Source organism: Manis pentadactyla, chromosome 4, assembly GCF_030020395.1.
Source record: "Manis pentadactyla isolate mManPen7 chromosome 4, mManPen7.hap1, whole genome shotgun sequence".
Lineage (NCBI taxonomy): Eukaryota > Metazoa > Chordata > Mammalia > Pholidota > Manidae > Manis > Manis pentadactyla.
The window spans coordinates 161,473,073-161,489,367 of NC_080022.1; the positions used below are offsets into that span (position 1 = coordinate 161,473,073).

At 40.3% G+C, this 16,295-nt stretch overlaps 1 protein-coding gene across 3 annotated transcripts in view; it reads right to left on the bottom strand.

Moving 5' to 3' along the window:
* Positions 1 to 16,295, bottom strand: part of TOM1L1 (target of myb1 like 1 membrane trafficking protein) — a 40,352-nt gene that overhangs the window by 18,040 nt on the left and 6,017 nt on the right. For all 3 annotated transcript variants that reach the window (XM_036879536.2, XM_036879535.2, XM_036879538.2), the window contains 5 exons: positions 12,642 to 12,791; positions 11,909 to 12,031; positions 10,292 to 10,393; positions 9,203 to 9,319; positions 63 to 196 (listed from right to left, as the gene is read on the bottom strand). In XM_036879536.2, the coding sequence (XP_036735431.1) occupies positions 63 to 196; positions 9,203 to 9,319; positions 10,292 to 10,393; positions 11,909 to 12,031; positions 12,642 to 12,791 (626 nt within the window). The remainder of the gene's footprint in view (positions 1 to 62; positions 197 to 9,202; positions 9,320 to 10,291; positions 10,394 to 11,908; positions 12,032 to 12,641; positions 12,792 to 16,295) is intronic.

The window sequence follows — 16,295 nt, forward strand, 5'->3', positions numbered from 1 at the left end:
GGGTAACTGGTGGTGAAAAGCAGACTTGGAGGAGGATGGGAGAGGGTGCACCACCTGCTCACCTCTCACATCCAAGGATAGCATTATTCAAATCCTCGTTCACTTGAATTAGCTCAATGGTTACATCTTCATTCTCCACCACCACGAGCAGGTCCATGATCCTCTCCTGCATCTCCTGACCTGTCCTATAAAGTTTCTGTCAAAGAAAGGAGAGAGATTTCTTCTTCCATGCTAGGAATGTTCTATAACGGCAACTCATTTGCCTATCTGTATATACCTTTCATGGCCTCCACCCTGAGTCACCTATGGGAGATTACCACAGTATTTAACTACGGACAGCTCATCCTTTTTATTGAAAGGCAATGAGTTATAAAATGACTCTATTTTCCTTTAAAAATTATAGGTATCATAAGGTCTCATGGTACAAGGCGTGTAATGCTAGACTAGAAATTAGGAGTAGTGTATGGGAATTCTAGAGGTACTGCTTATTAGCTCTACCAGGTTAGGGGAAAAAAAAACACTTGTTTTATAAATCTCAGTTTTCTCATTTGATAAGTGAAAATGACACTACTTGCTACATCTACCTCAAGGGGTGACATAAAAATCAAATGAGATGTGCATAATGAGGAACTCTATAACTATAAAGCATTACATAAAACATTAAATGCTATTGCCACTATTAATGAGAGTGGAGGAAAGAAGTAGTTACATTTACAGCAGCTTAAAATTTCTATTCTGTTTTACTTAAACAAATGTTTAAAGTTCACAGTTACATCATCACAGTTCAAGGTAAACTGAACCAGGATTGAAAACCAGTCGTGGATACTATCCTAATTTGATGACCCTAGAGTCACTGTGTTCAGTCATGACTCCATTACCTGAACTGGCTTTTTCTCAAAAGCATCAGAGGCACCTAAAGCAGACTTCCTGATTCAGAATCTCCAGGGCTGAAGGTCTGGGAATTTACATTTTTAACAAGCATCCCGAAGTGTTTCTTACACATAGTGACATTTGAAAACTACTGCCTTGCTACAGACTTCCTCCTGGGCAAACCTCCACTAAGCCTGGAGCCTAACACTGACAATAGTATTTCTTCAAAACCACCTGGGTTAGAACTTGTAAATGTAATAGTACATTAACATAAGGCTGAAGCACAGGCACGTTCCCCTTTCAAAATGAAAGCAGCAGAGCTTGCTAAATCATCACACTATTACATGACTTGATCTCTTCCCCTCAACAAACAATGATCCGCTGAAACACATACACCTCACGAAACCATTTAGAGTCTCAAACAGTCTATTCCAAGACTGACAGGAAATCTCAAAATAAATAAATCAAATCATTAATAGCCAGCACTGGGACTCAGAGGTAAAAGCCACTACCTTCCACAGGTTCGTAACAAAAATATTTAGAAGACAAAAGGAAATAAAATGCGGGGAAAAGGTGAGATGGATGATAGACTCTGGGTTTTATACCTACAATGTACAGCCGGAAAAACAGTCCTATTTGCTAATAACTTGGTCACTATCAGCAGGTGTTGACCAACTTTTTTCTTAAAGGTCTAGATGGTATTAAGTATTTTCTGCTTTGTGGACTGTATATTCTGTCAAAACTGCCTGACTCTGCCAAGTAACATGAAAACCACCATAGATGATATGTAAACAAACAGGTGTGGCCATATCTTAATAAAGAAAAGGCAGGTAGTGGGCTAAATTTGGCTCAGGTATGGCCTCCTGGTAAGTGCAGAAAGAACACAGTTTAGACTTTGTAAACCAAAGGCCTTTCCCATACACAAACCTGACATGGGGGTTAGTTAAATTTTACCCTCAGTTTTATAGTTAAATTTTAGCCTCAGTTTTTAATTTTTTTTTCATCTATAAAGCAAGGATAATAACAACCATCTTGTAGGGTTGTTTTAAAAATAGGAATGTGTCGGTGAAACCCCATGGCGTCTGGCACACAGTGGGAAGTCAATAAATGTATTATGGTTGCCTAAGGAGATATCACTAGATGCTTAATCAGGAAACTAATGTAATCTTGTAATACCTGAACCATTACTCAGGACCCAGTATTACACAAAGGGAAGACCTAAGAACCACATTTAATATAACCTCCATGCTAAATGAGAATGTTCCCTTTGTCTTGCATTAGTGAGTGCACAGAAACTACTCTTCTTGCTCTCTGGCAGCCTTGCTACAGCTATGTCCAGACCAAGCTGACACAATGGCTGTTTGATGCCCGTGACCAAAGTGTAGAAATTAATTTGAAATGAATTTGCAGCCAACATCAATAGCTCCCAGCCACATGAAGACCCTTCCTTGCCCTCTCAAGGGACAGATGGAATGGAAACATAAAAGGAACACCACTCTTTCAGCTAGTTTGCAATGCAGAATGTGAAAAACCTCTTCAAAAGCCAGCCCACTCTGATCTTTGCAATTGATGTTTGTCTCAGAGGAGGGCCAAGCCACCTGGCAAGAGTATAGATCAAGCACCACGGACCAAATGGATGGGTCAGGAGTTCCCCACTGCAGGCACTTGCAGAGCTGTGGATGTGGGGAGCTGGGGGAGAGTCAAAACACAGAGTAACAGCTGCGGGTGCATATGTCTATCACAGAGCCCCTGGAATCACCTCCTTTTATACCATATCAAAGAAAACACAGGCTTCTAAGTTAAAGTGAATTTAACAATCAATTCAAAGTCTTTGGAGCAAAACACAAAGGAGCTCCTTCTGCGCTTCCTTTTCTGACATCCAGATGGCTCCTGCTTCCCAGAGCACTCAGGAATTAAGGAAGGAAATCCCTCTGCACTTTGAGCTCAACTGCAATCCCCCCATTCACTAACACAGGGCAACTCAACAAAAAGAAAAATAAAAGTGCCGGAACATCTCCCTGGAAAAAAAGGAAGAAATGTGTTTGCTGAGGGCCTTCTCTGGAAATAATATCTGGTTGGCAATACTTCTATTATCAGCCCATAACATATTTTCTCTCTCCCAGTACTCCCCACCCAGACTGCAAGAGCCTCAGAGAACATCTTATCTGCTCAAAATAAAAATGCCCCCGCCCTAAAACCAAACATTTCTCAGCATAACTTGTTCATAGTCTTTTTCCTTATACAGGCCTCCACTGAGTGAATGACAAATTGTCAAGATAATCCTCAAGATCAATAACCCATCAGAACCCTTCCAACACCTTTTCTCAACTAAATATTGTCAACATTTCATTTTCCTGAAAGCCTTTGTCTGCAGAAACTCCTTAGCTCTTCTTTTTCATTCTTCAACACAGAGCATTGATCTACTTAGTTCAACAGACATTTAATAAACTCATTTGGTGTACAAAGCATACACTCTAACTATGCATAGCTATATGGATTTAGGAGGATAGGTCTTGGTTACTGCCTCCAAGTTGCTTCCAATCTAGTAGATCTAATCCACACCCACATCTAGCTATCTATACTAGAAAATCAATTCTGGGTTCAAAGTAAAAAACAAGCTGGTATAATCGATAGTATGCAGGCTCAGGAGAACAAGGTTTTCTCACCCCAGCTCCACCACTTGCCGCTGTGTGGGTAACTCACACCCTTTCTGAATATACAGGCTCCTGTGTAAAGGAAGGGAGAGGGTCTCAACAACAGGGAGAGTCCCTTCTACTCAATGCTGCACAAGTTCCTGAGTGGTAAAGACAAAGTGTTTAGGGAAGAATGACTGTATTCTACTCTCAGGTTTTTGTGTTTTTTTTCCTAACTGGTTATAAATGATCTTCAGAGGATGAAATTTTAGATTCACATGATTTTAAATTTCTCTACTAAGTCGCAGTAAGGGTTTCTTTTCTTGTCTTTCAAAATCAAAGCTTGCTTTATCCTACAGAAGATGGAAACATTCCCTTCTTTCACTGTTCTATGGGGGCTGGGCAAAAACAAGATAAGAAAGACTCAAATTTACGGTGAAGGGGAAGTCAGCCATTCATGGTAAGAGCAAAGTGGTCCAAAGCCAAGCGCATTATGCCAAGAGAGCAAATGCAAGAACATGAGCTGCAACATCTCATTCCTGTGATAATAGCAGGCCCTCTTAACTCATCACAGCACTTGTTTGACCGGTTGTAGCCTCAGAATCTTTGTACTTCATTCTGGCATACTAAAAAAATCCAGTTTCCTCTCCTAAGGAAGTTCAAAGTCCAACAAGAACAGGAGCCCCATTAATGAGCAGGGCAGAATCTAACTAGTCAGTGTGGACTGGAGGAGCAGACAAGGGATTCCAAGTAAGTACACTGGATTTCAGATGGAAGGAAGCAGAAAACGGGCACCAAAGAAACAGAACAGCTGGCTAGGAGTAGGTAAGTGCCAACAGACCAAACAGGAAGACATTCTAAGACTAGAATGGTTTTAATATTAACAAACTGTGTAATAAGACTGTGCTCACTAGTAAAATATATGCACAAGAAGAGCCAAGGAATTTTCGAGCAGAGACTTTTTCTGTGCACTGGGTGCCTTTCGTTTGCCCTGGAGATCTACTGTCCACACTCTGCCCTGCTCTGTGCCCTGGGTCTGGCCTGTCGGGAACACATCTCCAGGTCCCCTGCCCTCTTGCCTCTAACTGGATTCAGCCAACAGGATGCATTGGCAGGACATGGGAGGCAGGGAGGGGAGTGAGGTCTGGGTATTTTTTCTCTCCACTCCTTACACCAAAGGCACTGCTACCCTCCAGGCTGCTTCTCTATGATTCTTTGAGTTCTGGCAGAAGTACCCTCTTGCCTATTTATGCCTAGGGAATGTGGTTAATAGTACAGAGTAGTGAACTAGCTCTGGTGGTGTCCCTGAACTTTGCAGGATCTGGCCAAATAAACAGTACCTTGCTTAAACTCTCTTCAAATTACTCAAATTGAGTATGCCATCTATGTGGCTGACAAACCCTACCTAGAGCAACCAAAATAGTATGATGCCAACACAGGGACAGATAAACAGCTCAAACAAAATAGCCTCTGGAAAGACATCCTTGTATTAGAATACAGAGTGTGATAAAGGAGTGTTTGAAATCAATGGAGGAGGTATGAACTGTTAGTAAATGTTTTTTGGACAACTGTCCCATTGGAAAAAATAAATGAAGGTAAAAATCTCTCATGCCAAGGATAAAGATCTTAATTTCAAGCCACATAAAACCTAGGGTAAGATCCATTCATTTATTAGAAATATTTTTATTGAGTGATTGTATCATGCCCGGCGCTGCCCTGGGAGCCAAACCTGAGCAGTAAATAAGACAGTCCTGTGGCGCTTCCATCCTAGTAGCCAAAGAGACCTGAATGAATATGCAAAATAGGTGTCAGAGGGCTATGTGAAGAATGAAAGGGCGACAGCAGAAAGTGGCTGACAAAAGTCTAAAGTCTGAAGACTCGGGAGTCTGAGACAACCTCTCAGAGGAGGTAACAAACTAGGATTGGAATGGTGAGGTAATGCTGAAGACATTAGAGGACAGGAAAGGCGTGAGAGTCACGGATGAAACAGCCCCCTGGCAAGAATGAACTCAGTGTGTCTAAGGAACAGGAAGGTGGTCAGTGTGAAGTGAAGAGTGTGTGCACTGAAGGTCTGGCAGGCAGGAGTTGGTCAGAAAGGGCTCTGTGGCCAGAATCAGGCTGGGTTTTATTCTAAGTGTAGTGAGAAACCACTAGAGGGCTCCAAGCAAGGAACTATGACCTGGTTTACTTTTGAAAAAAAGCTATACAGAGATGCTCAAGAGCATTACTCATTAGGGAAATGCAAATCAAAACCACAATGATACCACTTCACACCTACTAGGTGGCTATTAAAAAAAAGACAAGTGTTGGCAAGGAAGTGGAGAAACTGGGACTCTTGTACCTTGTTGGTGGGAATATAAAATGGTGTAGCCACTATGGAAAGCAGTTTGACAGTTCCTTAAAAAGTTATGCATAGAGTTAGAATTACTATATGACCCAGCCATTTTACTCCTAGGTATGTAACAAAAAGGAGTATCAAACAAAAATTTGTACATGAATGTTCAACAGAAGCATCATTAAAAATGACCACAAAGTGGAAACAACATAAATGTCCATCAACTAATGAATGCATAAATAGAATGCACTATGTCCTTACAGTGGAATATTATCAGGCCATAAAAGGAATGGAACAATATATGCTACAGCATGGATGAACCTTTAAAACATTATAAAAGAATAAAATAAAAGAAGCCAAACACAAAGGCCACATATTGCATGATTACATTTAAGGGAAGGACCCAGAATAGGGAGACCCAGAGAAACAGAAAGCAGACAGGTGGCTGCCTGGGACTGGGCCTAGACTGCTTAATGGTTATAGGGCTTCCTTTTGGGGTGGTGGACATGTTTTGGAACTAAATAGGGGGAATGATGACATTGTGAATATACTAACTGCCATTAAATTGTACACTTTAAAATAGTTAATTTGTTACATGAATTTTTACCTTAACTTAAAAAAAGCGATACAGCTTTTGGTTTCCTGCATAGCACAATACTCAATATCCTGAAAACTGATCTGATAATAAAATACCTAAAAATAATGCATATAAAAATATTTTAACATGCATGCCTAAACTTCCAGGAAAGCATGAGAAATTCTTGAAGGCTGAAAAAACAAATAGGATCCAAAGATATGAGAGACAATAAAGGCACAAAGGCTGGAGAGGCACCCATCTGTCAACTTCCAATAACCACGAGAGGCAGAAAACAAAGCCTGGGACCTGAAAAAGATGGGCAGATATATCAAAGACCCCCCCATATACAGCTGGGACACCTAAATGGCTACAACCTGTATGTAAAAGAAGAAAAATATATTTTGGTCTCTGCTCCTGGTTTCTGACAAAGAGCTCCTAAATCCCTTGGAATTTCCTGGGTGATAGGGGCATCTTTTATTCTAATGAGGCAACTTGTGGCTTGGCTCCTGGATGGGGGCTGGTCACCAGAAAGAGCAAGGCATGACCAGAAGCTTGGAGCTCCCAGTCCCACCCTCCATCCTCCGGGAGGGAAGAGGGGCTAGAGATGATGGAGTTAATGATTGATCAAGCCTCTGTGATGAAGCCTCCATAAAAATTCATGAACTACAGGGTTTCGGGAGCTTCTGGGTTAGTGAGCGCATCCTGTCCTGGGAGGGTAGTATATCCCAGTTCCGTGGGTACAGAAGCTCCTGCATTTGGAAAACCTCTGGACCTCACCCTGTGTATCTCTTCACCTGGGCTATTCATCTGTATTCTCTGTAATATCCTATATAAGCAGTAAATGTAAGTGTTCTCCTGAGCTCTATGAACCATTCTGGCAAATTATCAAACCCAAAGAGGGGGTTGTGGGAGCCCCCAGTTTATAACCAGTTGGCCAGAAATATGGGGGATGCAGACTTGCAACAGGTGTCCGAAGTGAGGCAGTCTTACGGGACAGGGACCTGGTGCTAACTCAGGGTAGTTTGTGTCAGCATGGATTGAGCTGTAGGACACCTGGCTGACACTGAAGAGTTAGCTGGTGTGGGGAAAAAAACCCAAGCCTTTGATGTCAGAAGCATTGGATGTGAGTAGCAGAAAAAACCAAGTTTCCCTTTCCCTGTTTAAATCAGTCAATTGGAGAAAAAGCTCAGCCCCACAAAGGAAAATGGCAAAGAAAGTGACATCTCAGCCTCAGCTTTTGAGGGAGAAAAGGAAAATAAGTACTTTTCCTGAGAACTCTAACAGCTTTACTGCATCATCTCTAAGGATGTGACTCCTTCCTTCATTTAAAAACCCGAGTGAGCACTGATCTTTCTTCTTCCAACTGCTGAGGTTCCAGGTTGTCTTGGAAACCACCAGTTATGCCCAGTCCTTTTCCTCTGGCTCTACCACCTCATGGGAAGTTCCCTGCTCCTGAAGTTAGCTGCTAGGACAGACAGAGCTTTCTCATCTCCATGTGAATGCCCAAGGCCTGTCGTTCTTACTCTGATTTTGAGGTTAGTAAGGGTGGCTTCTGGGAAAGTCACACTGGAAGGGCGCCTTTTGCCTCGGTGAGGCTACTCTTACTTCCAATCCTTAGCTGGTCTGATCCCACCTACATGATCAGACCCTGAATATTCTCTTCTGGTCTCCTGACGGTCTGTCTAGGCTCTCCTGAAATCCTTGGACTTTATTCTTATTAACTCAGTACTGTCAGAATAATATAATGTGAGGGAAGAAACCCTCATCCAGTTGATATCAGCTGTAAATAGAGAAAGTTTTCTTTTATGAGGTAATTTAGATTACAAGAAAACACTCAAATACCATTAAAAGAATTTAAGAATGCCACTCCCCACACCAGATATCTATGTGTAACTAAGGAAAAGCATAGAAAGAAAAATAAAGTTACACATTCAATAGGTCCTGTAAACAAGTTGGTCCGATGCCAAAACCCATTCAACTTGAACTGGCCATGAGTCGTGTTTTAATGTTGATTGATGACCTGAATCTCCTTACTATTCAAGGCAGCACACCACTCAAACTCTGGCATCAGAACTATAGCCCACAAATTAGCATTATCCTTGCAAACTCAACCAAACATCTGTACCCAAAGAGTGACACAAAAAGGCGTTTCAGAGTATAAACCAGATTCACATAGGTAAGTGGAATGTTTAAGTGAACATTTTTACTTAAGGAGTGTTTGCCACAGATGGATGAAAAACGTAAGAGAGAAGTCATAAATCATTTCACTTTAAAGCTCTGAAAGGCCCGGGAAGACCATGTGGAACTAGAAATATTGCTATGGCCATTTCTGAAAACTTATTTGCCACATACTCTCTTATCTTGATATTAATTTTTAAATTTTACTTTGATACTGTCTCACTGGCATAAGGTCCTTGAGGACTAAGACAATCTCCTCACTTCCATATTCTTTACCACACTGTAGTTACAATATTTGTTGAATGGATGGACAAGCAACTCTTATATATTTAAAACAATTAGAGACTAATAAGAGATTATAAAGGACCAAATCTGTAAGTGATTAAATGATGTTAAATTACTTATTGCAAGAGGGTGAGAATCACGTTCTAAGGTACTGTCCTATTTCTGATTAAGTCACCCTTGAAGCTTCTTGTTAAATTTAGAATCAATTGACAATGTGGGAGGATGAAACAGACAATATTAAGGTGCCTTCATCTCCAAGGCTCTGACTTTAGAGTGTAACTTTAAGAGATGCTGAGACTGACTGTCCCTGAAATCAAGCTGTACCTGCAGAAGTTCTATGTCTTCATGATTTTCAGACCCAGGAATATTCTCCATCAGTATGGCAGACATCACTTTCACATTCATTTTCACCATATCCAATTCACTGTGCAATTTTCCAATCTGTAGAGAACAATATAATCGCCAGTGTGAACTATAAAGAATAGCTACCTTGTTTCCCGCTCTCAGGGGACATCTGTTGGAAGACAAAAGCTTTTGCAGTATCTCACATTTTCAAATTTATATAAATAGATAGACAATTACTTTATAAATGTACAATCTGTCACCTTTTAAAGGGACTGGAGATCTTTTGTGATAAATCCAAAAATAAGCTCTAGGAAAGTTAAAAATGAAGGGGAAAAGAGATTAGAAACAATATGGAGAAGGGAAAAGGTGACTCTGCTAGGAACCTGGACAAATGGCAAATGTTAGTCTGGGTGTCTTGGAAACCAATGGGGAAAAAAAATGAAGTTTTTTAGTTCTTATGCTATTAGAGAGGGAATAATCAAGAAACAACCACTTTTTTCTTTAGGATTAAATTCTAAAAGGAATTAATCACACGGATTTTTATATAATACTTAGTAATAAAAGCACAAATCTTAAATGACAATTCCTTTATAGCAAGACAGAAATGAAGTTCATATAACAATTGCTCATTTGGACCTTTGATAAACAGATATAGGCAAGCAAGTAAATGTAATATGGTTAGCTAAATTAATGCTAGTCATAAGGCCACCACTTATTGAGCTCTCTGAAATGGTGTAGGGACAGTTCTATCAGGAACACCAGCAACTGACTGGTTGATAAAGATCCATTCCACAGCCCAGCCTCCACAAAGACACAAAAGCCACTAGCCAAGCACAGGTGATAAGAGCTCGGGCTCCAGAATTGGCAAGGATCCATGGGACTAATTCCACTTAAAACAGAACTATGCTAACTCACATAATATTATGAAGCTTCAGTTCCCTCTGCTGTAAAATGAACACAGTGAAGTACCTCTACCTCATAACATTGTTAAGATACACAAACGGTTGTATATGAAGTGCTTAGGATTGAGAAAAAGTCATCAATAAATAAAATTGTTGCTATTGTTACCTGTTCTGGGACCAATGTAATAGTAGAGTTCTTAGGAACAATTACAGGAGGAAGAGCTGGTGCAGTAGGGACAGTTGTTGGACTTGATGAGATCTCAACAGTCTATCAACAGGAAATAATGGAAATAATATTATTTGAATTAACACAGCCACCCCAAGCCCAGTTCTTCCATTCACGTAACTCAATCACTTCTCTCAACCGAAGTCCTGGGTAGAGGGTAAGTTAGCCCAGAGGAAATCATCACATGTGCAACCTGCACAGCATTTTCAGAAGTGTGCTAAGCAAATGGTGGGCCCATAATAAATATTCAATAAAAGGTGGCTATTCTCAACTGAGTTAAAACTGAATAAAATGCCCTTAGTTTATTCCGAGAGTCTATAAGAAAAACTGCCAAGTGTGATCATTGCTGCCCTCTCTTTGGGTTTTTAAAAACAAATGTTAAGTCATTTTGGATCAAGTCTTTTAAAAACACAGCTGGCATGGCCTCTCCTTCTCCACCAATGAATACCAATGAGTCAATGCCTCATTTCCAACCGGGGGTGGAAGGCCCAGAGCGCAGGGCTCCAGGCCAGTGCGTTTTGGCATTAAGAAGTCACCTGGCATTTTTTCCCCCAACATGAAAAGTTTGATTTAGTCAAGGATGGAATATGACTAACAAGCATTCAGATTATACCCATTACACCCCAAATTACATTTTGAGTAGCAAGGTCCTAGGCCACTACTATACTGTACCTTGGAAGAAAGAAAAAAAGGGGCATGGTGGGCAGGCTCATGAAGAGTTAAAAAGCTGGGGCAGGGGGTAGTGGCCAGGAGCAGCCCACCCAAGTAGAAGAGTTAGCCCTCAAGGCAAAGCCTCCACAAAGGGTAGACTTCTGGTATACACCTGAATTGCTCAGTCTCATCATCTACAGAAGAGGAGAACTACTCTTTCTTATTATGGTAACTACACAAGGTTAAGAGCTGAATTATGATCAGTACTCAGAGTACAAGAAGTTCAAAACCTTGAAAATTACTTGCAAACTTGAGAAAGAATGCATGAGAGTATCTAGAAATGCTCCTATAGGCACAGTATTAATAAACAACAAGTTTATTATACAACTACCTATGGTAGAGACCCTTGCCTACCTAGAACCATTCTTTATTTTGGAAACTTTCTACTCCTCTACTCCATCCGAATGACTTCCATTTGGAGCACCATGTTCTTATAGGACCTCAGTTTATTTGTTCAGAGATGGAAAACTGACCCGGGTTGGTTCAATCAGTTCATTCTCCAAGGTTTATGAACTTAGAATATGAAAAAGCTAAAGTTGTACCATGAAAACTGAGCAGCTATGTTATCTACTATGTGGGAAAAGCTAACTTGCAGTGAGAGAGGAATACAGCTGTTGATCAAAGACAAGCAGACAGCAAGGCATCTGAGTGTTTGGTTCTTTGCTCTAAGGATCCAGCTACCATCAACCTTCTTGAGGCTTGGTTAGTCTGTGAGATATTGCAATATCCTTATAATAAATTCATCTTTTGCTTAAGTTGGATGGAGCTAGGGTTTTCCCTTCCAGTGAGAAAAGACCCACATAATATACTCTCTTACTCTACATCAGTCAAAGAAAGGCCTCCTACCTCTTGTCTTCCTGTTTCAGGCTCTGCATCAGAGGGAGGAAACTGAACACCTTTCTTAAGAAGGTCCAGGTACACTTCTTTCACCTCACTTACATCCACACCTGGGAAACCCTGTGACCAAGCCTGAATTCAAGAGATGGTTCCAGAGTTAAAACAGCATCAAAAACAAAACACAGTTCTTAAGCTGATGACCAAAAATGAGAGACGGACAATTATGTACCTTGCTCAGAAAGAGAAAGCTACTTTTGAATGCCACGGACAAAATGTACATTTTCAGAGACTAGAATAATACAAGATACTTTTAATCAAATTCCCATGCCTCAACATTTCAATGAAACCCTAGAATAGATACTATTTTATTGCTGTGCAGAACCCAGAATAGATTCTCAAGTAACATCCATAGCTCGTTTACGAAATAACTTTGAAAGCAGTCAGTTATCTATTCCAGAACATAGTTCCCATATTTGTTGAATGAATGTGTACACATCACTGTATTTCCTACCTGACATGAATAACATAGAAGCTGAGAGAAAAGTAGTAAAATGAGATTACAAATTCTTCAGAAAAAGAGCACCACCCAATGCTAAGAAGTTATTGTTACATGGAAAATAAAAAAGTAAAAAGCTTCTGGCTCAATTCTGTTTGTAAAGTGTCACTAAGCCAAAGGGGAGACACATAATTAAAACTGTAATCTTAGAAGTTTACCATCCCATAAGGCATACAATGGGCTTACCTTAATGAAACTCAAGATCCTATTCTGAACGTCTAATGGCAAGGTGTATCTGGGATTCAGCAGCTTGACTAGACTATCCTTAACAAACTCCTTCTTCACAATCAGAGATTGGAAACTTGGACCACAGTTCTGCATGCACATGTCAATAAGCTAAATTAGAGAGAAAAATGAAACATTATATCTGCCTGGCAAAACCACCCCTTAAATATAAAGTAAAAATTGCTAAGCAATGATTTCCACCAGTACTCTATTTAACAGAACTTAGTGTCTACAAAAATAGATGACGAATTGTTAGGTGTGGGAATGTGAGGAAGTAGAAGGAATACTATAACTGATTAGAGGGAGTCAGGACACAATCATAGGAGCGTTAGTAACAACACAAGGTAAATGCCAAAGTGAACCCCAAAGGCTGAACAGAAATTACAAACAAAAAAAAAAGGGCTTTAGACAGGGTGACATTTTGTCCCAGTTTTTCCTTGGAAGTCCTGGTATACTCCTGTTGTCCCAGCTTTTTAAATGAGGATACTGCCTTCCACTCTCAAAAATGTCCTAGTCTGGATGATGAATTAGTTATCCTAGCTATAGACCTTTAAAGACAGATGCAATAATACAGGGCCAGGTGGTCTGAAGACTTTGGAAAAGGCTAGTCCTAGACTAGGCTCTGGAAAATAGCTAAGAAAAATACAAATGAGTATAGAGCTATATTCTAGATAGGTAAATGGTATTAAAAATATGTGTACAGGTAACACAGCGTAGGAGTTGTAAGGAAGAAAATTCAAGTAGAGATGTCTAGCTGAGAGCTGTTCATGCACAGCAACAGTTCAGAAGACAGGCCACAAGTTAGGTATCAAGGCTGCCTCTGATAAGCAGAGAAGAGGAATGGCTGGAACAATGGCGTTTACTTGTAAGGCCGAAGAAAATGAAGTCAACCTAATAGCGACAAAAAGAAATGGAAGCATGAAGAGAACATAATACTGGTCAAGTCCAGAGAGGGCAGTTTCCAGAAGGATGGTTTGTCAAACAGTTAAGAATATGGACTGAGAAAAACTCAGGTTTGTTGACTAGTGAAGTCATTAGTCACACTGGAAAGTAACACATTTTCAGTAAAGCAACATGAGCAGAACTCAAACTAAGAAAGAATGAGCTGGTATTTAAGAACTGCCTGAAGACAGGCATAGCGCAGAAGAGAAGCCCTAAAATTGACTTTACACCATGCTCTGTATCATGTTACTTTAACAGCAATAGAGAAAGAAGGTATGAAAACTGTAGCTTTAAGTGCAATGTGGCTAAGAAGGCGATCAGAAAGTGCAGAAGCTGAGTGCGTGGCTATGTGAAACACAGGGAAAATATTTAAGGCAAAGGAAAATAAAATCAAAATACAAAGCACACTCAGATGAATCTATTTTAATGCAAGTTGTTTAGAGAAACATAAGTCGAAAAGTTGAGTAACAAATGACTTTTTGCTTGATACATTACACTAAGTTTTTTTATTATCCTGAGTTTTTATTAGGTGAAATGCTGAGAGGAAAAGTGCCTCTAGTTCAATGGGGTTTTACAGAAATATTTCAGCCAACCAGTTACGCAGTTTTAAGCAAGATAGCTTCCAAGTCTCACTTTCCCTAATAGTAAAATGAAGAGTGCATTTCCTGCTAAATATTCCACAAACCAATTTATGTTTGGAGCGCTAAGATTATATGATAACAGGTAACATTCCCAGGAGAGTCCCTGTACAACATCAAAGAATCAACATGAAATGCTGAGAATGTTAACATCTGGAGATCATGTCCTTTTTGTTCTTCCATTGGAATCTATAATTTCAGGACTAGTTACTTGTACATCACCTCTTCCAGACTGTCACCGGTAAGTCTTTCACCTCCCAGCCCACTTAGATAAGCAATAAAACCTATTGTGACAAATTGGAAAAAATAAATATGCGGCCTTTACACATTTTGAAATTGGGTGCAATTTATGTATTCAGATTGTGTTTTCAGATAACCTACCTTTGGAAAAAGGACAACCAAAAACTTTAATCTGAGGTGAGATCAGAATCTAGAAGCCTAGGGACCGAGAGACTAAAGAATGTGACAACTTCAGGCTTTACTGATTTCCTTTGATGCCTGACTGGGCAAATCACTTTTCCTTACTAAGTAAGCCTCAGTCTCCTCACCTGCAAAATGAGCATACTAACTCCCTCTAGAGACTTCTTATAAGGCTTATATGAAATATAATAATGTAGATGGAGAGCCTGACACACAGCAGGACACTAATAAATAGCAACTATTTTGATCATCTTCTTCCATGAATAATTTCTTATCAGGAGAGAATGTGTCGATTAGCTGACAGAAGCATTCTTTTCAGAAAGGCTGGAAGAGAAAGAGCTACTTGGTAGTTTTATATTTCACACAGTAAATTTCGAAACCAAGTACTTTAAACCAGGCTTTGGGGCCATCCAGAGCTGAAGACCACACCAGGGTGCAGCCACCCTAGGGAACAAGCTCATTCTACGCCAAAGCTCCTGGAGGAATAAACACATTTTACATTCATTCTGAAGCCCCCCCATGGTTCACCACCTGGGAAGGCTCCACAAAGGACTATTAACTGATTGATTCCCGGGAATCCGTTCAACCACTTTCCATTTGACAATAATAGTATCTTACTGGGACTTACCACAATTGACTCATTCAAAAGGCTAGCCTCTGGTATAAAGCCTGGTAACAAAATGCTTAAAAAAAAAACAAAAAACTACTGGCTTCTAGAAAAAACTGCTCCACCAAGTGATGGTAGGAAATCACAGCCTAGTCAAATTCCATCAAAAACCTAATCAAGGATAACAAGTCCATGGAGAACCCAAGTGACAGATAATACAAAGAACATTCACAATAGACTTTGACAGGCTCTCATCACTTCATACTAATAAAATGTGTCATATATAGGGACTCGTTTTTAAAGAGTTTATTGGTAAACACATAACTGCCTTTGACAGACATTGGATTCTTTCTATGACTAATTTCCCTCACAACTGTCGGGCTCAAATTAATATTAACGGCAGTTCTGAGGCCTTAAACATAACTTGGCAGTGCAGTGAGTGTGCTTACCTCTGAGGTGAGGTGACTGGGCCATTAAATATATGACTTGGGGAGAATGGCATGTAGCTATCAAGAGTCAAAGGTCCATTTAAAGAAAATGCAAGAAATAGGCACCTTAATGAACTCTGACCCTAACAATGAGGGCTATTCTGGTGCCCAACCTGTAACTCTCACCCTTACGTTGGCACAAGTGTTAGATTTGCTTGTTCTCATGTGCTACTGTGGAAATTGTGAGGTGGACGATGTACAGTTATCCGAGGTGGAACAAGTAAAAGTAATGGGAACAGGTGGCTAGCTGGCAGGAAGGCCTGAGACGTCAAACTACATGCAGGGAAGACAGAGTGGGAACCCACAGAGAACGGGGAGGGCCAGAAGAAATGACACTCTGGAATAACCTGACTTCCTCAGGGAAGGGTCCTGGTTCATCCTCAGAGGGAAGGAACTCTGATGAAGGAGGGCATGGAGACAGATGTGAGGGGAACCACAGAAATAAGCAGCAGGCTGGGTACAACAGGAAAAAGAGACAAATGCAGTACAGAATAAACAACTATAAGAAAGAGAAATAACA